At 38.3% G+C, this 26,484-nt stretch overlaps 1 protein-coding gene across 1 annotated transcript in view; it reads right to left on the bottom strand.

The window, feature by feature from the left end:
- The window catches only part of LOC127640720 (lysine-specific demethylase 7B-like), a 32,552-nt gene extending 30,900 nt beyond the window's left edge, over positions 1-1,652 (bottom strand). The window contains exon 1 of the mRNA XM_052123431.1: positions 1,555-1,652. Within this exon, the coding sequence (XP_051979391.1) occupies positions 1,555-1,652 (98 nt within the window). The remainder of the gene's footprint in view (positions 1-1,554) is intronic.
- Between the last annotated feature and the right edge of the window lie 24,832 nt (positions 1,653-26,484).

Raw genomic sequence — 26,484 nt, 5'->3', positions numbered from 1 at the left:
TTGCAAACAGAAATTTGGCTCACAAACACTAGGTTCTTGGCACTCTGCCAGCATTGCATTTTTTGCAGAACATTCTACATGCATGTGAAAAAGTGCACAAATGAAACAACATATACTGTGGATAATAAGGTTATACAAGCATCTAAAAGAGAAATGTGAAGGCCAACTATACCACACTTGCAAACACAAGGCATACAAACAGGAAGAACAATATCTTATTTGATTCATGCCTTCTGGCGACATTTTGCAGTTCAAGCACATTTCTTTCAGAGTGTGTCATGCACGGGCACAACTCCACGTTGAACACATTACGCATGTCCCTTTAAGAGGCGGCACTATATGCACACGTTTGTTAAACGGGAGGATTTAAATGCCCGACCCCTGCTGTCTATCAAAAAGACCAAACAATCGCAGAACAATACGGTTTAAGAACTTATGTCTCTTTCTTGTTACATTTAAAAGTGCCATTAAACATGGCTAACGCCAAAAAAGGAAGCTACTTTGAGAGCAATCTGTAATGCACGTGCAGTTCAAAGCATTTGACGTGAGAAATGTCTCATCTCGTAAACTAAACCACACGTCTTTGTTTAGTTACCCCCCTCCCTCCCCATGTAACTTTTCGTCGAAACCCCCCACGTTTCCTCACGCTTCACAGACTGACTTGCCCATGGCTGCCAATAATCCAACAAAGAAATAACCAGGACGCCATGTATGTTTTATTTACTAGAAATAAATGTCGAAACTCCCGGTTGCCTTCAAATAAGGACATAATTAAAATAAAGGAAACTCAAGTCACGAAAATATCCATCCAGATGTTGTCGTCCACACTACGGACTCCATCTGTTCACCCTAAATGTTATTCATGTTGGTGAGGAGTGAAATCCATTCAGTCCAACAATCTGTCACTGGGCATTTTCTTTTCAGTTGATGCCTCTATACTTGCAACCAAGCAGTTTACAGCAACTTTGTTAAACCAAAACACAAACAGAACGAAAACATCACAGTGCACGAGTTCACGTGAAAGATGCAAACCAAGTTTCAGCCCTAAATCGATCATGTCTTATTTCTTACTTTGTCTAACAGGCTCAAGTGAACTTCAACAACCATGACAATGTTGACATTTACTTATTCGCCTCAAAACTAGGCTACATCAGGGGTTAATGTCAGCTGATGCTCCGCAACTCCTAGCCACAAAGCAACCTATTCTCGCTGCTCAGATTGCTGGATTTTTTGAGCAGCCACGGAAAAACTGTCAAAAGGAACTACAAAACAGTAACGACTTTAATTAAGGAAGGAAGAAACAATAGACGCAGAACACGAGCGTTTTAAGTTGGAAAGTGTCATAGGAGGCGATTAACACATGGAAATATAGATAAAGCAGCGCGTGAAACGGTCTCATGACGAGCACGGTTAACGGACAACAGAAAGTGCCATATGATTTCGTACGTTCGAGTATTTTTTATTATTATTAATTATTATTATTATTTTAAAAAATGTATTTTTTTCCCACATTTTTGACACACTATGCCACGGTGAAACGATTTAATTACGTACCTGCCATGAAACCAGTCTTTACAAATGTCGCATTCTATCATAAACCGGCTCACATCGTACGGCTGCCGGCAGACGCAATACAGCTGGGCCGTCGCCATCTTCGGACTGTCCCCAAATAACGCAGCCAAGCTGGAGTCAGCTTGGGCGGGGATTCATTTTAATTATGCGGAGACAACACAGAAGGCTGACGACAAAAGGGGAGGGGCGCGGAGAGCATGTTCTGACGTCACGCATCAACACCGAGCGCGAGCCACTTCAGGGCAGTTCATTATTATGTAATACGATGATTAAATAAACAATCGGATGAGAGTAACGGCTTCATAATAAATGGATCTAAACTTTTCTAAAACCAATTCTGAGACCAATAGTTGCCATATTTTATTATAAAGCAACGAGCGCACAGTTGGCTCAAAATATTCATGTTCAGTCAAATCATACAGTAATCATACACATTTTTCTCATATTTTACGCATTTTAATAAACTTATTTAACAGATTGACCCATTTGAATTGTTTAACGAATAAAAATTAAACCAATAACACTTTCATATATTTAACTTGTTTGGTTAAAGATTACTCAATTCAGTTTGGTGGACTAAAATATATGTTGAGTGTTCATCTCGTTATGCTTTATTGTTATTATTATTATATTAGTTATTTTCTTCAACATGTTTGAAGATATAGCTTTTTGCTATTTTGTGTGCATGATTGGATATTGCATATTCTGTTATGTTCTGTTTTTCCTGAAATTCTGATATAAATAAAGAATAATGATGGTGAATAAAAATGTTCTTGAAATATGCTTAGACTTGGTCCAATTGTATATTGTATAAGACATTTGTAGTGGACATTAATCTGGAACTGAGGTTTCATTTAATACCAGCATATTCACGTCTCCTTTGCAGTGTTCAATGCAAGCAATAAAAACTTCTAATGAATATGATAAATCTGGCAGATTCCTAGTGTAGTAAATGCCGAGGAGAAGATTGACAATGGCACCACCTTGTGTACAATCTGAGCATTACAATTATAGTAAAAGCGCAAATTTACTATCTGTAACGAGTGGTGCGAGAAACTAGAACCCTTCCATTATAATCAACAAATCTGTGACGCGATTATGTGAAGAACTGCCGATAATAAAGGAAGCAGGTTGTCGCTTCGCTAACATTTCAGATGAGGCGCTAATTTCGGGCGTCGCCTTGACTCAACCGGGACCAATCGGAATTCAGCTCGATACTTTGTAAACAACACAGTTGCACGCTGTATGAACACTTTACTACGAGAAGCTGTCGCGTGCAGAAGACCGCCATAAACCACTCAATCCGGTAAGAGGAACAAATTCTTACAGCTTGTGTGTGCTTTAGTGTCTTTCGCGGCAATAATACGAGGACTTTTCTCATCTCTCAAGAGATCGAGCGCTACTACGATGTTGGCAGACATCCGGGACGTTTGTCGTTGAAAAAAATACAGAACGCTGGTGTACTTTTTGCCAAATCTTTCTTTTATGTAACACAACGTGTAGCTTTAGGCGTAACAGAGACACTAAGTTATTAAAGTGCTCATTTTTGTCTCGCTTTTATTTTATTAACAATGAAGCGTAATCACGTCCTTATCGTAAGTGATAAACTCTTGCGCAATTGAGTCCTAGGGGTTGCTGTGTGAGCATTGGTGGATGGCTGTGCTTTTCTTAGTTTGGGTTTCATTGTTTTCGTTGTTATTTCAGTATCTTAAAGTTCAGGAATGAATGTTTTTGTCCAATTTTTAATGGCCATAATTTGTCTACGTCTCAAAAGTATGGTAGAATATCACTCAATATGTAAAACATGTTTTTAGCTGGCTGCATGAGTGCGCATTGGAATTGTGTATGTGAATTACATTATTATTGTCTTTCACTACCGCTTTGAAACAGACCCAATAAGGGCTGAGTCTCTGCAATGTGAATGGCATTCCAAGCAGGCCAGAGTGAATACCTCAGCTATAATTAAAATCCATCAAACTTTTTTGGAGTCAACTTTTCCCCTCACATCTTCATTTAGATTTCACCGGCACTTGTAGAAATGTAGGCTACAATAAACCAACTTTCTTTTAACAATATTCTCTAAATAGTAAACAAAAGATCTCTATTGCCAAAATGGGAGTTTTGGGAGCAATAGAGATTTCTTAAAAGAGCCGTATAATTCTTACAGTGCAATAAAGGATTTTTTAAAAAGAGGTAGAATAATATTTGTATTTTTAATTACATACATATAGGGAGACCAATAAATTGGTTTAACCGATTAATCGTTGCAGATAGTTGTTTTTTGGAACTATCGGTTATCTTCAAAAATCTATGCCAATAGTTGCTGAAAGTTTTTTATTTTAATATATATATATATATATATATATATATATATATATATATATATATATATATATATATATATATATATATATATATATATATATATATATTATACATATAGGCAGTAAAAAGCTTGGTTTGTTAAATACTTCCATAATGAGCATTGTAACAGAGCCAAGACTCTATCGTTTCAAAATAAAAGTTCCTGGTGAATTTTGGGCTTGTTTATAGTTAAAAGTCCAATGTTATGCACCAAATCTTATTTTGTCTGGTTATTATTGGTATTTTGGTTGCACAATAAACTGCTTCTGGGATTTTATTCATTTTGGACTGTTTTAGCCTCAGTGTCTTTGTCCGTCATTGTAAGGAAAGACTTTGTAAGGATTTTTTAAATCATTCTATAAATCGCTCTCTATATATTTTTTTAAACTGTCGGCTGATTAATCCGTTATCAGCCTTTTCCACCATGTTCAGTCAACCACTTTCGGTCGACCTTTGGAAAAAATTAAGAGTCCACTGCAAAATTATCAGTTTCTCTGGATTTACTATTTCTAGGTATGTGTTTGAGTAAAATTAACATTTGTTTTATTCTGTAAAGTACTGACAACATTTCTCCCAAATTCCAAATAAAAATATTGTCATTTAGAGTATTTACTGCCGAAAATTACAACTGGTCAAAATAACAAAAAAAGATGCAGTGTTTTCAGACCAAGAATATTGCAAAATTTTAAACACAATACTAAAGTTTAATTTAGGAAGAGTTCAGAAATCAATATTTGGTGGAATAAACCTGATTTCCAATTACAGCTTTCATGGGTCTTGGCATGCTTTCTACCAGTCTTTCACATTGTTGTTGGGTGATTTTATGCCACTCCTGGTGCAAATATTTAAGCAGCTCGTCTTTGTTTAATGGCTTGTGGCCATCCATCTTCCTCTTGATCACATTCCAGAGGTTTTCATTGGGGTTCAGGTCTGGAGATTGGGCTGGCCATGACAGGGTCTTGATCCACTGGTCCTCCAAACACACATTTATTGACCTGTCTGTGTGGCATGGAGCATTGTCCTGCTGGAAAAACCAATCCTCAGAGTTGGGGAACATTGTCAGAGTAGAAGGAAGCAAGTTTTCTTCCAGGATAAACTTGTATGTGGCTTGATTCATACGTCCTTCACAAAGACGAATCTGTCTGATTCCAGCCTTGCTGAAGCACCTCCAGATCATCACTTATCCTCCATCTGGTCGTTTAATGATTAAACAGAGACCTGGGAGGCCTTCAAGCCACAGTTTCTCGCACCCACTGTGAAATATGGTGGAGGTGCGGTGATGATCAATCAAGGTGTGGATAGAGGACCCTGTCATGGTCAGTCCAATCTCTAGACCTTCATTGAAACCTCTGGAATGTGAACAAGAGGAAGATGGATGGCCACAAGCCATAAAAAAAAACTGAGTTGCTTGAATTTTTGCGCAATGAGAAAGACCAGCAGAGAGCATGTCAAGACGCATGAAAGCTGTGATTGAAAATCAGGGTTATTCCACCAAATATTGATTTCTGAGCTCTTCCTGTGTTAAAACATTAGTGTTGTGTTGTTTAAAAATGAATATTAACTTGTTTTATTTGCATTATTCGAGATCTGAAAATTTTTTTGTTATTTTGACCAGTTGTCATTTTCTGCAGTAAGTGCTCTAAATGACAATATTTTTATTTGGAGAATTGTTGTCAGTACTTTATAGAATAAAACCAATATGTTAATTTTACTCAAACACATGCCTATAAATAGTAAATCCAGAGAAACTGATAATTTTGCAGTGGACTCTTAATTTTTTCCAGATCTGTGTGATATATATATATATATATATATATAAAATATATTACTTAAAATTAAAAATACAAATAATTGTTTTTTATAAAATAAAAATCAGTGCACTGTCATGTTTCCAATTCCCTGTTTCTGAAACGTACTGCATTTCATAACTCATTCAATTCTACCACATTCATATCTTTTAATATTTGTTTGCCGGCAGTGATGTGTGTAGCTTTCTGTGCTTCCAAGACATCTGGCAAATGCATTTAAAAATACTATTACAACTTAAAAACAAAACAGAACACTCTTCAGCAGTTTTGAGCTTTACAGTAATTGCAGAAGGCGAGGGGCAGGGCAGGCAGGTGTTAGTTTAAGACATTTACTTCAACACAGGATGTGGGTACAGCCTTCATTTAACAGCCTCTATGCTGCACGTGCCACATTCATCCAGAGTTCTCTCTCCTGAGGAAGAGGAGGAGGAAGAGGAGGAGGAGGAGGAGGGGGTGAATGGGTGCATGCGGAGGATTGTTGCTTCCTGCCAGTGGGCACGATCTGGAACACCGTGTCTTTTGACTCCTGAGATGAGATGCGTGCAGGTCATTGTCATTTAAAAAAATTCACTGCTGGAATTATACATTCAGGACAGATTTAGGACACATCATTTGTCACTATGAAAAAATTATCACAGCCCAATAAAAATATTATTTCATCAAATGTGTTAAAACAGCCTCCAAAATGGCTGTTATGATTGATTTATCTCCTACGCATACTGTCATCTGCTGCGGTTTTTAGGAGACACTGCTTCTGAGAAATGACATTGTTGCCTCTGTTACATGTATGATGAGTGTTTCAGTTAGGAAGAGCTGAGCTGAGACTGAAAGAAAACAAGTTTTGTAAATGAAACCCCAGATTAATCAGAACAAGGACAAATACTTTGCCTACCTGAAGTGAAAAGATAGCCCAGTCTACTCTACATTAGAGAGGAAAATAACACGCTTAGGTGATACTTTGAAACATTGTGATTTCAGTCACACTTCATTTGTTGAACCAACAACAGCGAATCTATTTAACTCATTGTGGTAGTGAATATGCTCATTCAACGCACGTGTGTGTGTTGTACACTCATATTATGTGTTTCTTTGTTTTTGTTTATTGTACTTTTTGGACCGGAGATGATGGTAGTCATCATATAAGCAGCTGTTTGTGGGTGCTGATAGCATGACAGTGAAAGCCCCATCTGGGGTAGCTTGACGTCATGGTTTCCTGGCATATGATAATGGAAACAAATAAGCATTAAAGCACAAACAAGTGAAACGCAGGTTTATAACTCAGAATGTGAATATTATTAACCTGATCTCTGCACATATAAAGGTTATTGGGGTTAGTTGCCACACTGAGTTGTCACAAGGGCTAGATCTTACTAAGGGTTTTAAGTCAAAATTCAGTTGGTATTGCATGTTGGTTTCAAATATGTAGTTTTAGTTTAAATTTTAATATTTTGTAATTCTATCTTTGAAACTATAATTCCAATATGTTCATATTTTGTATTAACTTTGGATAAACAATACCCTGAGCAATAATGGTGGAAATGTTCAATGGCTTTATTTATTTATTTGTTTGTTTCTAGCCAAGGCCTATTTAGAAATTGACTTGCGTAGACCTACCCAGGTATATTCATTGGAGTACAATTCTTGAAGAATGCCCCCCCAAAAAAAAAATCACTGCAATATACACGAACTACTTTTATCTAAATGTGTTTGTTTTAAGTAGAAATATTATTGAATTCAAGTTAATTAAATTTGATTTGTTCTGTATTTTTCACAATACAAATAAGTCCAAAGCAACTTTACAAACAATATTTCTTTACCATAGTGTAATTGTAATAAAATAATTGTATTTTATTAGTTAAAAAGAATAATTGGGGAAGTGGCTCAGTATAAGTTCTGATATATGCATGAGTTATTTCTTATGGTAAATTCATTGCATCATAAACAGGATGAGTTCAAATCATGTGTGGGAATTTTTCATTTTTCTTCCTTTTAGTAAAGTACCTAGTAAAGTAGTCTGTTTTGACTCTCCCCCACCCCCACTTATTTTATAAACACAAAAGGACAAGAAGACAAGGTAAATTCCTTTGAAAATGTCGCCATCTAGTGGATGAAAGATTGTGATTGGGGGCATAAACTTTTGAGTATCAGTTTTCTGTACTTTAAGTGAAAATCCTTTGCAGTTTGATTCATTCAGAAGATGAAATTTGCTTTAAAAAAATTTAGCCATTTCGTACATGACGTTTAAGACAATACGTTATACACTCTGAGAAGAGGGGTCCTGTTTGATGTACAAGGCCATCACTGGCGTGGTACCCTCTTTTTTGGGGGGTATTTGTACTCTTTGGTACAAAAAGGATGTTTTCTTTTTCTTTTGTCTTTCCTAGAGGAACAAGACATAAATATACCTTTAAAGGTACACAATAAAATGATTTATAGGCCTAAATTTTAACTAGAGGTACAGAAAAATGATAGCACTTGTACCTTAAACATTACCTTTTGTCTAAAAGTAATACTCTGGCATTTAAGAGATTGGGCTACCAATTACACCAAGATTTTTCATTTAAAATTGTATAAAAATAAATAAATAAATAATTTTTTCTTCTGTGGTGGAGCATTTTAACCAAAGATCTCCATTTCTTTTCTTATGTTGAATTGATGCAAAATGGATTCAAACCAGTTTTTGTCATGCTGCAGAAATGACTGATGTGAAGTGGACCGTTTAAAAACTTGATTGACACTAGTCATAATTTACTTATGTATAAAACATCAATAACATAATTCAGGATCTACTTCTGCTTGTTTTGGATGTGTAGTCTACAGTACATAATGAAGATGGCATGCAGATACCCTCAATAAATAAGCATTTTAATGAATATTTTATTAAGCTAAATGAATTACAATATCAAGGGAAATAATCAACAATAATTTTGGTCATAATCGACAGCCTTTTAAAAGATTATCTCTTTGAGTCTGAATCACAAGAACAATGTAATGAATTCATGTACTGTATGTTTACACACACTATCATTCAAAAGTTCAGTTAGACATTTTTATTTTCAAAAGACTGATGCTTCTGTTCACTAGGATGCAGTAAATATACTGCCAAAAACATAAGTAATGTTGCAAATTATTATTATTACAGTTTGAAATAACTGCTTTACATTTCAGCAGTCATTATCCCAGTCTACTAAGAAAACACTGTGTCATCTCATGCTTATGAAATTATTCTAATGTGCTTATGTGGTACTTAAGAAACTTTTCTTATTATTAGAATGGTTGAAAAACGGTTGTGCTGTGTAATGACGTAAGTAGAGGTCGACTGATAACCTATTAATCGGCTGACAAAATTCCTAGTTTTTCCTTACGATGACAGACATAGAGGCTATAGGAGTCCAAAATGAATAAAATTCCAGATGCAGTTTATTTTGCAACCAAAATCACAATAATAACCAAAACCAATGAAGATTTTACACTTCTGATTTTAAATAGTCTGAAACCATTGGCATTGATATTTGCAGATAACTGTTCCAAAAAGCAACTATCGGCACTGATAAATCGGTCAACATATTTTCTGAAGTATTGAGTGCACTTGCATATCTTGCAAGTCACTTTAAACAAGCCAGGTCAAATTTTTGTCAAATTCATTACCCAATGAATGCCTGAGGTGTCATTACTGCAAGTGGAGGATTTCTGGATGAACAAAGTTTCAAGATTCCTGCATTTAATTATATAGAAATATTAATTTGTAACATTATAAATGTATGTACTGTAAATCTTGATAAATTTAAAGCGTTCTTGGAGAATAAATTTACAATTAATATTTCAGAAACGTACTTATTTCATAGAGATTATAAACCTTTGAATGGTAGTGTGTAAATAATATTTTAAATAAGTCTTGTTTTATTATGACACATGCAGTTTTATGACGCTATATAGTTTGAGAGACTACAGGTACATGGAATATTTGTTCTTATAAAAATGGGCTTGTCACACCACAGGACTGTTAACGTGAACTGCAAAGAACTAAAAGATTCAAAATAGATGTCCCTTCATATTCATTTAGCATAAAATTGTACCCTAAAATCTTGATGATAAAAAAATACAAATTTCATGGACACATTATTTGCTAACTACCTAGATATCATACGTTAATCAATAAACGTCTTATTTATTATTGTTACAACATTGGAAACCATACTGCATGTTGGCACTGTACTGTACTTGAGTATTACTGTTAATGACCACAGGGTGGCTGCAAATCCACACTAATGTGACTGAGTTGGTTGACATTTTTTCAAAAGGGATTTTCCCTAATTATCAGCACTTAAGTACTTGATATCTCCTATTTCCTTTGGCAGAATGTATGAGGTACTGAAGCACTCACTGTTAGTGGAGTTTAGCTATTCTGCTATGCCACGTAAACTAGAAGCAGCCAGTATATTAACTAATGTGAAACTGATAATACAAGCCGTTTGAGGTCTTCACTGCAAATAAGGAATAATAAATGACACACAGGATCCAAAGTTCAGTGATCTACTGTACACACATAAATTGGGGAAAGACCAAGCATGGCATGCAGACCGTAGCTTCTCCACACAGACTGAGGCTGGAGCCTGTGTGAGCTCTGTAGGATTAATGCAGCTCATTGAGAGAGATCCTTTAACAGCCTGCATAAACAGCGCTTTAAACTCTTAGACAGTGCCTGTTAGATGCGTTTGAGAGATAGAGAGAGTTTTGTATCTGAAAATGAGAAGCTGTGAATAAGGGAGTGTGTGTATCTTAATATACTGATCCTGAGTCCACATTGAAAATCTGGGATTGGAAAACTAATTTAAAGCTGGAAATAAATGGAAAGTTTTGTTATTTTGAAAATGTTAAACAGAAATGCTATTATGTAAAAAAAAAAATTGTCTAAGCAAATTTGTGACTGACCATGCACAATAGGGCAGCATTCTGAAATCATGATGGGATAGCATGGTTTTGCACATACTTGTAGAGCCCATGCAGCTCGAATGCATGCTGTCATTAAAGTAAAAGCACATACCAAATATTTAGAAATTATGTAAATCATGATAGTTTTTCTGTAACATTTTGTAACTCAAACTGGTACACTAATAATATAATATTCACAATAAAACGGAACTGTAGTAAATTAGAAAAATACAAGATAGAAGTGTTTTCACGGTGTTTGCACTCAGACTTTTGAACCCTACTGTATGTGTGTGTGAGAGAGAGAGAGAGAGAGAGAGAGAGAGAGAGAGAGAGAGAGAGAGAGAGAGAGAGAGAGAGAGAGAGAGAGAGAGAGAGAGAGAGAGAGAGAGAGAGAGAGAGAGAGAGACTGACTGCATTTAAAACTGGGCTGTCAGCATGAAAACTACAGACCTCTTCACCTTCCTATTTAAACGGACTGCTCTTAATTAGCATGCCCTCTGTAGCAACTCTGTAAGATCAACAGCTTAATCAGGGCTGTCTGGCTGTACCTACTCCTAATTAATACAAATAAATGAATTGGATTCGCAGTGGGTCAATACAGGGGTGCCTGTCATTAGTACACAAACATTGTGATTGATTTCTTTGGGAGATCACTCAGTCTCTCCTGGCTATCTCTGTTTTTTTAACACATACAGAACAGATCTGTGGGTCATTACGGTCTTCTTCATTACCTTTCAGAGCCTGTCTTCAGGGCATCTGTGTTTAGTTTCAGTGTGGAGACTAGAAAGTTCACCTAAGCATTTTGTTATTCGCTATGTGTACGTACATACATGAGCCTGGAAAATGAGTGCTTGTACATATTTGTGTTTTAATCAATGTAAGTATTTGTATTTGTCTACTGTACTTCAGGGACAAAATTACCTGGTAAATCTGACAAAACCTCTTCAAAGGTAAAGAAATTAGAATTTAATAATGTAAAAGTTTTCTTTTATAGGTTGAGTTTGGGTTAGTTTTACCCTTAAGTAAGTATAATTATGTAGCTGTATATAAAAACAATTCAACAATAAGTCTATTTAGATGTACTCATTACTGTAGCTATATTATGGATACATTTTTTTTGAAGTTTACAATGTGACTAAGTGATGCCCTCCAAGCTAGAAATAAGTAATAAATAAATAAAATAAATGTTTCATTTAATTCTCAAACTAAATCGAATGTTTATATTAATTATTTATATGCACTGTCATCACATGTAAACAATCAAAGTCCTCATTTTTTACATCTAGGCAAATGTATGTGTGCGAGTGTGTTTTTGTGTTCTTACATAGAGCAGGCAGTGAGCACAGCTTGCGCCAGTGTGTGGGAACCTCAGGGCACAGTGACTGAGAATGGCAATGATGGATGTCCTACCCTCTCTCCTCTCTCTCTTACACTTCTTCTATTTCTCTCACTTTCTCTTCTCTCTCACCATTCCTTATTTCTCTTTAATTCCAGTTCTCCCACAAACAAACGGTAAATCCTGACATCACTGCTTCTGTAAGTCTCCACCGCAGGACTCAAACCGTGTCTGACGTCCACAGTGCTGTGAAAGGTGGCCATTGTGCTAGAGAAAAGTTTGGAGTTTTTGCCTAGTTTCACTGCCGCACTACATAAGAAATGATCGCAGAAATACCATGGGGATCTCAATGTCCATCCAACTGAATAATTATGCCGCTGTGAGCTTTTCAGCGGAGCTGGAGAGTTTTTAAACCTTTGCAGAGTGAAGCAAGTGTCTGTTTTGCATGGATGTCTAGGTGCTTTGGTTTAATAAAGCTTAGAATGGGAGAGAGGCCTTTAACACTCAATAAGCTGTGCAAATACCCCTGTCACAAGCGCTCAATGGATCCTTCTGTGAAGGGACCGCAAGCGACTATTCAGTTGAAATTGAACCACTCGTTTTGAAAATATCCATCTGTGGTTTTTTGTGTTGAGGAAGCTGCCAGCCTGTTCATTACCATTGCCATAGCCTAGTTTCTGAAGGCCAGGCCTGTTACAGCAGCCATGTAAAGTAATGACTTCACGATATGAATAAGCATAAATGCTGCAGTTCATCAACTCAGCAAGGGCCAATGGGATTTCTGCCTTGCCATGTCACCTGTTTTTGTCCCTAACCAACAAATGAGCCAATCAGCTGCAACTTTTTTTGATGTCATCATGCAATTTTCACTGCACTCACCCACACTTTCGCCCCTTTGTAGTCATAGTTGGATACTGAACTATTTTGCTTGTTAAAGGGAGTTACAGGGTGCAGTGGGGCATGCAGGTACTTCTAGAGGTCCCAAACCCCCTCCCCAGCACATGAAGCCTTACAGGGGGAACAACCACAGCCTTTGTTGGCCGCCATATGGATCTAACACACAGTTAATATAGACTTTTCCCTCTGCCTCTGCCAAAAGTCTGAAGTCATTTTATTGAAGTGGCACTGAGTTTGGAAGAAACCAGTGTGCTTCTCGGTGCTGACAAAATGGAAAAAGCGGGCGCTGTGTGTGCAACACGGGGCCCCGATAGCAAGTCACCTCTGCAGTGCTGAACACAAGCACACCATTTACACCATGCAATGATCCAGCCTTAAGTGTGATATGCATGCATGCATGGTTGCACATTTGTCCATGGAAGGCTGTGAAGAAGGGAGGTCGCTCCCATCACATGGGAGGGCCGCCTGAAATGAATTTACTGGTAAAGGACTTACTTGGCTCTTTGTACTTCATCAAAATTCTTTGAAAACTGTCGATGCATTTGATCGAGTTGAGATCAGATCTGTTAATTGTTTCATATGCCGTCTGCACCAGACATTGTAAATTCAGCCGTTGTTTGGATGGGTTGACTGAAATGAAGGAACATCTTTCACCTCAACTCATTGCTGATTTTTAATAATTTCCTATAACTCTTGACGGAGACTTTATCTTGTTGCCATCTCCTTTATATCTCCTTAGTTGCTTGGCTCCCATTCATATATCAAACAGTATGTTCACAGATTGCTTCCTCTTGCGCTTTCCCGTCACGCAGCTGTTTGGTTACAAACCTCCTCCTAGCACCGCCAAAACCCCTCGAGTGTCATCTTCCCCATTTGATTCACAGTCCTCATCCGCCTCGCTCTCTCATAGCCCCACACTGCTCACTGTTCTTCCCCAAACCATTGAGGGACTGTCATCACACCGACTCAGTGTGTGTCTTTCAGAGGGTGCCTTGTTTTCATGGAGGCCGTAAGCCTTCTCATAAATCCTCACACAATGTGGTTTTGTCTGGATTTCGGATTTTGCGAGCAGGGCCCGGATGCCTTGGCTGTATCTGCAGGGCTTTTGTTGCCCTCTCCTCTTTGCCCCTCTCTCTCTGGCTCCATGTGTCTATGTGCCTGTAATGAGGCCTGCTGCTCAACACACACAGAAATGGAGTCATTCACCCTGCCCTCATTCAGCTGCATGCTTCTACTGTATGCAGAGTGCAGGATGGATTTTTTCCAGTCAACGGCATGCCACTGTGAGGGTCCTTGTTGAGGGTCGAATGAATTTGTTGTCCTTAATCTTGATCCTCTTGGTTACTTAACTGAATTTCTGACCCAGCCTGCTTGTTACCTCTTGCCACACCTCCTTGTTTAGTCCTTGTCATGTTGATTGTCTGCACCTGTCCCTCATGGGTCCTTCTTCCTGCTTATGTACTGTGACAGAACAATTCGACTACTAATGGACCCTGCAGTAATTAGTTTTTTCTGATTCTCTGGTTTGCCAAAGAGCTGCCAAAACTGACGGTGGGTGCTGCTACAGACTCAGATGTGGAGCTCCATCTCTTCCCATCACTCGGAGGAGGAGGAAGAGACGGAGCTTCTGAGATGGAGTCTGTGGCTGCCCGCCAGTAGGCGGCGGCCATTCCCACCACCGACCGGCAGTAGACGGCGGCTTTTTCTGATGCAGTGCTTCCGACCATCTGCAGGAGGAGAAGGAAGCAGAGTAAGGTGCCCAAGCCCCAGTCGCTGCCAGCACTGACAGCCATGGATGCACCAAACCAGCACTAACCACTATAGACCAAAATTCACGCTGGTCCTTTCAGCAGGGTAGTATTAATATAGTATCATGAAATGTTGTAGTGACTAGTTGGATGACATGCAAGGGTGATTGGCATTGGCTTTCTGCTGAAATATGTTAAAGTCAAATAATATACTAATTCCCTCCAGACCAGATGTGCTGATTACATTGAAAGGATGTCATGGAAAACCCAAACTCATTCAGTGATTCGGCTTCATATCTTTGATGGTATTTCAATGCTGTATGCCAGGAAAATGTGCGTGACACAAATTTCGTCATCAGCGCAGTACTCACTGACTGTCCACATGTAGCCTAGTTTTTCTTGACACGCAGACAGTCCCGTATTTGCATGTTGGTGCATGCAACTGCTATTGAATGTGCTATAAGAGTATCCCAAAGCAATCATAATGTCCATGCATCGAACACAGCCATCTGTATTTGCAGTCAAAAGATTATACTTTGAAAGGCTGAATGCTGGACAGTGTGCGATACAGAACGACACGTGGAAAAACAAAGTACTGTATACCCTTGCCTTTAGTCAAAGTACACACCATATTTAAGAGGCTGTGAGGAAATGAAATGCAATCTATTCAGTATGTTGTACCGTTTTGCACTTTGGTGTTGATTATTCAGCCAGTGAAACATGGCTGAACAATCATGAATCCTCAAAGTAAAGCATATTGACAATCCACTGACTCAAATTTATACAAGTTTGTTTGGTTGCCTAAGCTCTATGGTTAGCTCCAACTAATATTCCGCTAGATATATGTTTATGGGTTGGACTTAAGACCATAAACCAATCTTGTGATTCGGACTGGGTAAATATATAGATTTTCAGATGCATCACAATCTTCATTTGAATAATCTTGATTCTTAAAATCCAAATCTTTTGCTCTATACGCAACCCTCTACTACAATGAGAGAAAATTGCTTGCATTTGCAACCATATTCCACACAAAGCAGCAAAAAATGTGTCTGTGATAATGCAATGCTTGTAAAAGTTCAGATTTCACTCACCAGTGATTGCGTAGTTTAGTTGTGAAGTATTCAGCCGTGAGATCCATTCACTGCATGTTGAGAGTAAAAGTTTATTTTGTCTCTTTCCTTGTAGTATGTCCAATGAAGAGATCCACGCAATCATTTGTCATTGAATAATGTCTCTTTTAATACTCTTTCAATTCTTTACAGTCAGTTGTTGTTCAAAAACAAACAAATAAAAGAAACATTTAACATTCTAATCATGCATAGCACAGATTAGGCAATGCCAAATCGAGTACCAATTTTAAGCTTGTATTAAAAAAAAAAAAATCAATGAAAATTCTTGGCACTTGTTCAAAAAAAAAATGGGGCGAGTGATGAGGGATGGCTGGAGGAGAATGATTGCAATCAGCCAGGAGAGGGATAAGGTGGAGAGAGAGAGATAGTGTGTGTGTGAGAGAGAGAGAGAGAGAGAGAGAGAGATATGAAGCCTGTAGCCTGTCCGTTTCTTTGTTTAGATAAAGCTGGCTGAAAAGCAGTGCGTGTTTTAATGTGTTGCTGAAAAGCATAGTTTTTGTTATACACCTGTAAAGTGCCCATTAAATATCAGACGTGGATTGTTCATCCAGTTCCTGCTTCCTCTCCGCATTAAGAACTTGGTCTGTTACATTTGCATTATGTCTCTAGAGATGGATGAGCCCATTTAGCATGTATGTCCATGCTTGGCGAATGTTGGAAATATATATAGGAAGGGCTCACATACCAAAGTGGCTGTGAAAGAAGAGCGTATGAGTTTTTCCACAAACTGTGGTTGAAGGCCTCTGGATTTACAGAACAAGTCACCATTTATCTGAGAAATTGCAGGTTGTTTTGCAATGTATTGTGAGATGGTTGGGATTTTACCAGTTGTTGCATGACAAGTAGAAGTACTCTACCATATGCCTCAAATTGGTTTGTATGACCGTAGTTTATGCATGTTGAATAGCAGCACAATTTACAAGCTCTTCTTTGTGTTTCCTTTTTTAAAATGTGTATTTTATACAAACCAGGTAGGAGTTCTCAATGGTGATGACTTCAGCTGACAAAAGCATTTGAATAAAAGGAAGTGTATCAGGTTTCATTGTTAAAGTCAGGCCCTGAATGGTAGCCCACATCTTTGACTTCTACACTAGGAATAGACTCAACCGATAGATCTCCAGAGAAGGTGACTGCGTTCAGTTCAGAACCATGTGGAGCTCCCCCATAGGGCCTGTCGCTACCTGATACACACTGACATGGAGTGTGTGTATAACTGTTGAAAAAGAAATACAATGTGTGCTTGGAGTGTGCCAGTTCACCAGTTTGGTGGTCTTCCTCTGAAGGCTGTTAATTAGTGCAGAATGCAGTCTACAGTTCCACTGCCAGCTCTGATGAAAAGGAGAGATATATAGAGAGAGAGAGATGGAGGGGAGGATACAAGGCAAAGAGCTGACTGTTTGCCAAGACTAAGGAATTTGTGATTGGTTTAGAGAGAGATCCCACATGTCCATGCGGAGTGTAGAGGCTTGTTGCACTGATGGCTTCTGACCTGGTTCAGCAGGGTTGAATGCAGAAAGTGCTCACTTTACTCTGAAGCGTCATAACATCGGTGTAGACATTGTGGCTCCTTACATCTCTGATTAATAATTCATGCCTACACTGGACATCTGATGCTTTTCCTGCTTGCTCAAGAGACTTTACACCACATTGAGGTCAAGCCATGTGATGATGCCTCCGGTGAGTGGCGCATTAGTCATGTGAGCGTGTGTGACCCACTGCACAGTTAAAACTCCTTGCACTCTATTGGCCACACTCCCTACCAACTTGCTATGGTTCATGAAGTCACACGGGCCAAACGAGTGCACCCGGCACCAGCGAGAGATGTCTGAGAAACATCAAAAGCGCCTCTCACGTGTGGGCCAGGGACGTCTGCAGCCACCGCTGAAGCCTAGCCTTATTTAGAGCTCTCTCGCTTTGTGTGTGTCTGCGCAAGGATCTCTCACAATGCTACAGCCTGATTTAGTTGCCAGCGATGAAATTGCTCTTGTCTCTGCTCAACGTACTCTTATTTAAACACTTTTCTGGAGGGTATGCTCTTTTAACTGTGGCCCCAACAATGTTGTTTCAGAACGACTCTCCTGTTTTAACTGCTATGTGTTTGGAAAACATTGGGCCTCATGGCTTTGCTCTTGCTCCCTCTAATCCGGGAGATATAAATGACTGCTGGCAGACAGACAAAGGAGTCTGCTTATACTTAAAAGCCATATAAGCTTTTTATCGAAAGAATGCCTTCGCGCACACACACACACACACACACACACACACACACACAAACAAACACTCTTGCTTGGTGGCTTCTCTTAAAGGAATAACAGAGTGAAATGAGCAGACATTTGGCAGAACAAATTGAGGAGTATTCCTCCATGCCATTGCTTACAAAAGCACCTCTTCCACCCTGAGGGGCTCTATGTAGGCCTACCACCTCTTGAGCAGAGTTCAAGAGAATGGAAATTATATTATGTTGGTTGGACACAAAAAGCACACAGCTTTGTCAAGTGGAGTTGGATGGTATAGGTCAGACTGATCACACTGTGAAATTGGCAATAGTATGTTGAAAGTTTTTCTGCTGATATCAGTATGTGATTATTGAGATTAGAATCACTGGACCCCAGTGGCCAAAGCTGGTAGTTTTGTTGAATGTATGGGCATGTGTGAGCTCCAGTTTCTGGGTGAAATGTTCACAGGACAGTGAGTTGTGTTTTAGTTGTAAATTATGTAATTCAGTCAACAGGAATGCATATTTTATTATCTATACTCCCAAACCCCAACCCTAAACCCAACTGTCAGTTGAGTAAAAATGAAATATTACATAGAAAATGCAACCTCTGAATTGTGCTCTCCAATGTTTAAGTGATTGCTTTATTGTTCCTATGGGAGTTCTCAGATGTTGCTCAGTAGCTTTACAGGGAAAGGTGACCACATTTTAAATGATGGAAATGTCTAGGGGATGGCCTTTGTCAGTAACTTTGCAGAATGGGGTTCATTTCAGGCTACATTTCCCATGTTGACGAAGTACACAAAAGGCTTCCTGGAAATTTCTCATGTGTCATATGGTTTCCGTGTCCATCTTGAAACAATGCTGAACAACTTGAAATCCCTTCTTCAAACTTGCCATTTACCTTATCTTGTCCCATGTTGTTTCCTGTCTCCCATACCTTCATTTGCTTTTCCAGGGTACATTTATTATTTCTTTTATTAGCTAATGATCTTGCTTAAAGCCTGTTAAATGGGGTTCTGCCCATATCTCTACCCAGATGTTAAACTCTTCTATTCTTCTACTTTGTGCAAAATGGGCACAGCAAAGGAAACAGAGCTTTCTTAATTTGTCTAGTTTCCTTCCATCATAGTTAATTTTGGGCCACCACTGCCCAGTAACAATGTAGTGAGCAAAGGAGCAGATGTCATATAGTATGACATCAAACCCACTGTGCCTGCACATTTTTCCATGATTATTTTAAACTTGTTTTATTCTTAATAGGCAGCAAATATTTGCAAACTCTCATCTGTGATATTTCCTTAATGTAAGAACACTTCTTGTACCTTGAATACAAAAGAAAAAAAAATGTATACACTCAAAGTAGGGTCCAAATTATCAAAGCCTAGAAAACCAGACTGACACTGAAGTATTTTAAACAAATTTGCTTGTGCCATAGAATATTATGGTGGCTATTCATTTGAAGCAGAGGCTAGTCGTGCTGAAAACTTTTACTCATGGAAAGGCTGTCATAAATTTTAGTTATAGATAAAGTCAAGGATCCAGAAAAGACTAATTTTTAACAGATGTGTTAGTATGCAAGGATCAAATTCTGGTCTCTTCGGAGGGAGGTTTTTTTGTAAAATTTGACATTTCCCGGAAAGTGTTTGTGTGTTGTACCAGTCACTAGGCAAAGCTATATGATTCTTGGATCGGATATGAGACGTTAAATTAAAAAATGGTTTGTGTCTAGCCACGTTTTGGTGAGCTTACTGACTAGAACCCCATTCTTTCACGTCCTATTGTGTTTAAAAGGAAACGATGAGCAGGAATAGCATTAAGAAATGTTATTTTAAAAAAGTGCTACACACTCTTTTAAATTGAACTCTCATCACAATGCTAGAATGAGCTAAGGGATTTTTAGCACAATGCTATGTGGTTGCTAGAGTATTCTGTGTGATTTATATATATATATTTTTTTTTATGCAATGTGGTTGATAGGGTGTTCTGGGTGGTTGCCTACTGGTCCAAGTCAAAGACCCCTCCAAGTGTCCTCTTCAGATATTGGATTTTAACTTGTTTTATCATCTGCCAGACAAAAATCAGGAGCCAAAGTAAGGTTATGCTACCTGTAATATTAAAGAGAAACCTTCCTGGAGTGGTGAGAACTTTGATTGCATAACTACTGGCTTAGCTGTCTTCATTTCTTAAGACACGTTTTCCTCCAGCGATCACATATGACAGTGTTGACTGTTTTCAGTGAAATCTTGCCCAGACATTGCCAAAGAGAGCTGTGTCCCACCCAAATACTAACCTAGCAGTGAGAGGAGAGACAAGTCTTTTCACCTCGTCTTCTCCCTATGGGGAAACACTTTACACTCCCATGAATTAGGCTCAGACATGGTTTGTCTGGCCTAAAGCCCTCTTATTGCACATTGGCAGAGAGACACTTCCTTCGTTTTCTCATCTTTTCCCCCCTTGCTCCTCTGTCCTTCAGACCCCTGGTGTGAAAACCTCAAATGTGTAGCGGTTTTGTGTTTCATCTGCCTCTAATAATGCTAGGCTAATGAAATGTGACCATTACCAACAGTTTCAATTAGTGACTTTTAAGAGTCCTTTCCATTTGAAGAGGCTTCTGTGTCTCCCACAGCGCAAAATTATGGAAGCAAATATTTAGTATAATAATAAACCAAAGAAATGAAGAATTTTGACTAACTTAATCCTATTGTTACGGAATTGAGAACATTGTTTATTTTGACTGGAACTGGATCTTTACTGGAAATGCTGTAATGACTGAAAGACTTGTGTAAATAATCGATAAATGTATAGCAGGCTAACATAAACTTAATGAGTTTTTGTCCCAACAACCTTCAACACTGTCATATGTTTAAGATATTGTTGATCACTTGATGGTTTTTTTAAACGCAATGCGTTATGTATCACTTAGGATTGCCAACTTTTCGCCACGTGAATACAAGACATTTGAGCATAATGACTTCAATACAAGACAGGGTTGGGGGTTTCCCCAAGAGTAATTTGTAGTCCTTTGGAGCGCTTGAGCATTTTACCACATCAACATGGTGTAACTGTCTGACTTGAGGGTTTCGTCCCTCAAAGAGTTATTCATTTCAGCCAAAATATGGAATGGATGGTAAGTCAAGGATCATGATACTTCATGATTCCATATATTTTGATGCATTATAATATCATAACAGGTTGAAACTACACCAAATACCTGAGAGATACCAGCATGTTTCTAACAAAAGAACACCTTTTCTAGTTTGTACCTCCTAGAAGCTGCCCTGACTTCACTGAGAAATGGCTGTTTTCATTTAAATGACCTGCTTCATTAATGAAGTGTTGGGCATGACATGAAAATTCTTAAATAAACCACTAAAAATATTGATACCGATATGTAAATTATCAACGATATATTGAGATTTTATTGTTTCTGCACACCCTAATCAAATATGTGTATATTGGCTGTGATATTGTTACATTGTGCAGCATTTCACTCTCAATGAGGAGAGAAATTTACTTTGTTCTAAAACTGGCATGCTGCTCCTAGTTAGCAACTAAGAAATTTAGGTCACTGGCAGCTTTCTTAAATGCACTGGTGGTGGCAGCACAGAATGTCAAAGTCTAGTCTATTTTATTATTTTAATTTTTTTTAAAAAACCCCTGTATCAACAGACCATATATAGCCTTTAGTCTACCAGTATACTTTATAGAATTCACAGATTGCCAGGGTCAAATGCTAGATCGCTAACTTCTGTTAAAACACGACCACCTTAAATGTGACCCTCATTTGATGTGGGTCTGATTTGGTCGAGCATCATTATTCAACACTGGACATCTTGGAAGTTAACACGTTCACACAGCAACATACACTTACACACAGAACATTAGCACATCAGCTAGGGTGAAACAGCACTTCTGTAAACATTATATTTCTGGATGGTAAATAGAAAAATGTGTGTATGAAATTTGCAGTAAGCCAGCTGCAGAAACACGTCAGGAACCTGCACAGTGGCGTATCTCCAGCCTTTGGGTAATTAATGGGACTCCATGAATTTATCACCTGCGTCCCATCCAGCACATAGCTAGCATGCTTTCCCACTTGCTGCAGGTCACATTTTTGTTGATCTTGCTACTTTGCTGAGTTTACACATTCAAAAATGCTAATAGAGTCTGACCTTTCACAAACTCAGAATATGTTACGGTTACTGCCCAAGAAAACGGGTTCACTTTGAAGTCAAGAGCGAAGTCAGTGTGATATTAAGACTGACAATTAACAGTACACATTCACAACAGTACACAACAGTCAACCAAGCTGCATGGAAAATAATGTTATCCAATAGCCAAAAATACATTTAGGCATTGTTTTATGCGGGTGTGGTAGGTAATGCAGCCTTTCCAAAATCTTGCCCTTCAGCCTTTCATGTCCCTTTCACTGTCTTGGTTCCCAGTAGATTGAGGCTTGGATAAATATGGCCTTATTCCTGTAACTACATTTTCATTCAGTTGACAACAAACTTGCATTCAGATCTGACTCCATTCTGGTATGGAAACTCCAATTTTCACAATGCAATCTAGTCTTTATTTTCTCATTTGAATATTTTGTCACCCCCAAATGTCCAGACTGATCTCACAGTAAAATTAGAAACAGTAGGTTACATTTTCTTTAGCTAAAATCAAAGTGGTAAGTGCTGTTGGGCTTATGGGCACGTGTGAGCTCCATTTTCTGGGTGTAATGTCCATGGAGGTGTGCCAAAAGCAAGTTGTGAACTGAGTTGTTTTTAGCTGTACAGGCTGTAATTCAGTGAAGAGGAATGCATATTTTTATTTAATGAACCCCCAACCCTAAACCTAACCATCAGAGGAGTAAAAATGTAATGTTTGAGGGAAAAAATGAGATCTCCTAATCACACTCTTCACCGATTATGTTAACGTGATTACTTCCTGGTTCCAACGTGGGATCAGATCCCAGATCTCCAAAGCTGCTGACACAATGCACTTGCGGTTGTGCCGCAGGGGAAGGTAAATATGTTGGAGCCGATGCAAAAATGTCTGATAGGAGATGCTTGTTGTTCATAAGTCGGCATTATGTGGCCGATCCTAGTGTACCAGAACTCTCAGTAACAAATGTCACATTATGGAAATTAAATGTGAATGCCATTTTACGGTAACTTAGCAGATATATTTTAATCAAGCAGACATTTCAGATTCAGTCATCTCCATCTCATGCTACTACCAAAAAAATAGGAATCAAACTTTTAGGATTTAGATGGGTTAATCCAACCAGAAAGGAATTAAGATGAGGCTACAGGCACTGGAGCTGCTTGGCACAATATTGGGAAGTCAAGCATCTTTCTAAACTGTTTAACTTTAAATTTTAGTGATGTTGGTTTAAGTCTCCAGGCTTCTCTGTTGATTGCTCACACCCCTGGTTGGAATGCATTAATCCGTCATAACTCTCTGCTTCATATGTGTCCAATTAATGCAGTTGACAACACCCCTAAAGCAAAGAAAAAACAAACAACAATAAAACTGTAATGATTTCTTTTTTCTTCTTTCTCTCTTAACACTGTTTGGCTCTGAATGAACAACAAAGATTTTCACGGTGGCCTACGTCATTTGGTTACATTAACTCAATGGTGGTTTTGATTGAATGTTTGCCTTGATTTTGCTCTTTGAATTAATTTATATTTCCATTACAACCAGCAATTTTGGGTTTCTCTACATCCAAGAGTGCATATGTAGCTGCTTAATTTCGCCCTGTATTGCCTATATTGTGCCAGTGCTCATACAAAGTATGAAAAATAGAGCTTGCTTCAATCATGTGTTTGGCTACAGTTCCAGATGAAAATGAACCATTCCTTTGTTTGTCATCTCATGAGAATGTCAGCCAAAGGTTTGCATCCTCTCTTACCTATAGCATTCTTACATATGAATCAGTTGTTACAGTGACTTAAAGTTGAAAACTGGATAGTGGTAGTGTAAATTGAACCAAAATGACTGGTTGTTTCATTGCCTTGATATAGTGATTTTTAGTTGTCTCATAATTTTTGGCTGGCGAACGATAAAACGGTGAAAAAAAATCTCATAGACTTAAATTGAAAGGGGGACACAAGCCATATATAGGGATCTACTGACTTGGGTTAGTATACAGCCACCCAGAACACCCTATAAACTACTTAGCAAGACCCTAGCAACCACCCAGGACACCCATGAAACCACTCGAAACACATTAGCAATGAATTGGCGAATAACAAGAAAGTTGTCAGGCTAACTCCAAAATTGTGCCGAATTATGCATGGTCAAGCACCACTCACATTTGCTTCATAAACAGAAAAAAATCTAGTTCTAACTACTACTGTTCTAACATTAGACAGTTTAAAAAATTTAATAAAATCTACACCTAAGGTTCAGTGGTCTACAATATGGACAGATGAAAGCGTGGTTCAGTGGTCTATGGTCCAAATCACAGATTTTATGAGGTACAGTCTGAATTAGCCTGATATCTGTGGTCCATTCAAGGCTGTTTAATTGGGCATCACTGAACCATAGAGCTTTGTTCTTAAATGCTTAGATTTCTGAAGTGTATTATTCTGTCATTTTCCCCTTTTCTCCCAGGGCTTGGCTCTGGAGCAGATGGAGATATAGCTTCCTGTTACATAACCCTCACTATTATAAATTTTGACTTCATTTGGGGTTTCCAGTGCACACACAGGCTGCTGAACACTTCCACATTCTGTTCTTGTATAAGGCCGGTGTCTCTAATAATGTACATAGCATACATTGTATACTACTTTTTTTCTGAATTTAAACAAAGTTTTTGTTAATTATACAGAAGTGTTTTTCAGACGGTCCAAATTCACGTCATCTTGTTTGTTGTTGTTACTAGCTTTAGCATATTAGCCAACCTGAGTCCAAATTCGAAACGAGTGCCCAAAATTGCTTTTTACATATTTGGAATCAAACAATATTGGGTAATAACCATAATAGTTAAACATTAAACTCACAAGTGCTATTATCTCCAAAAATTAGTCTGTAGTTGCCACGTCCACTATCTTGTCAGTTTTTGTTGTTAGGCCAGCAACATCCCCAGATAAACCCACCCCTTCCGCTACGTAGGGAAAGCTGCGACTGTTGAGTGCATAAAATCTCCAACATTCCACACAAGTCCTTTTTTTCTCATTTGAACAAGTTCATCATCTCATTGCAAAATGGTATTAAATAGTGTAGAATTATGCAAAATAGGACAGACCTCTAGCCTCCATCTAGAGGCCCAGAGACCATGTTGTGAAAGCATACGAGATCAGCTTCCCAGCTGCTTCCTTCCCTCTCCTGTCTCTCCTCCTCTCATCTCTCCTTCCAGTCATTTCCCTCTGGCCAGACATAGCTATCTTGTCCTTACTAGTTTTCTCTGAAACAGGGAACAGAAGGCCCCATCAGCAGACCCCACCTTATTTTTCTTTCTTGGAAGTATGTTAATATACTCACATGTTAGTCTCCAAGTTATAGTGGTGCGGGACATTTTGTATAGTAGCTGTGGCATGTAAAACATACTTTAAGCTGTTTTGGAGAGCTATGTTCTACTTGCATTGCGTTGTGAACCATAAAGCTGTCAGCTCTTGGAACACTGGAATACACTGAGCCAAACGTCCCAAATTGTTATAATTTCAGTCGCTGCTATTCCAGTAAATGAAACAGTTAGAACTCAATCCATGCAATACTGAAGGGATGCAGAAGTACTGGCAGGGCTCAGGATGTTTCTTGGAACCAAAATCTTTTATATTATGCAATTACTGCACAATGCACAAGAGGGCACTATGGTGGCTTTTCCTCTCACATGTTGCAAAAATCCCTTAGGTGACTAAATCTAGTGGGATTTGAGAGTGTTAATCAGACCTCCTGCTGCTCAAAATGGTCTGTTGTACCACATGCTGTATTATATACTTGTTACTCAGTTAGTTCAGCACAAGATAATACACTAATTTAGTGTGACCCCATGAATCACTTGACGAGCTTCCACATATTTCCTTTGGAAACAGGAAATCTGTGCAGGAAATATCAAAGGGCTTGTTCATTTTGTAAACAATCAATCAGCATTAGTTATGTCACAGCCAAGAACCACGATTTGCTACTTTCTAGTCAGTTACAGGTGGTATTAGGGGAAGGGATATTCTCATTTTAGAGAGCATTTGATTGGACAAAAATATGTTTAGTGCAACAAGAGTCATCAATATATTTTACCAGTTTTCCCGGATGAGAAAGAGTGTAAATTGTAAAAAAGTTGTTTAAAAGTATTAAAAATGGTTTAAGTAGTTTGTATATGTTTTAGATTCCTTAAAGGAATATTCTGGGTTCAATACAAGTTAAGCTCAATCGACACCATTTGTTGCAAAATGTTGATTACCACAAAAATGTATTTAGACTCATCCCTCCTTTTCTTTAAAAAGTAAAAGTCCATGTCAGAGTGAGGCACTTACAATGG

This window comes from Xyrauchen texanus, chromosome 49 (genome assembly GCF_025860055.1).
Source record: "Xyrauchen texanus isolate HMW12.3.18 chromosome 49, RBS_HiC_50CHRs, whole genome shotgun sequence".
NCBI classification, from domain to species: Eukaryota; Metazoa; Chordata; class Actinopteri; order Cypriniformes; family Catostomidae; genus Xyrauchen; species Xyrauchen texanus.
Note: the sequence above shows the minus strand (reverse complement) of the source record. Positions and strands in the feature narration are given on the sequence as shown.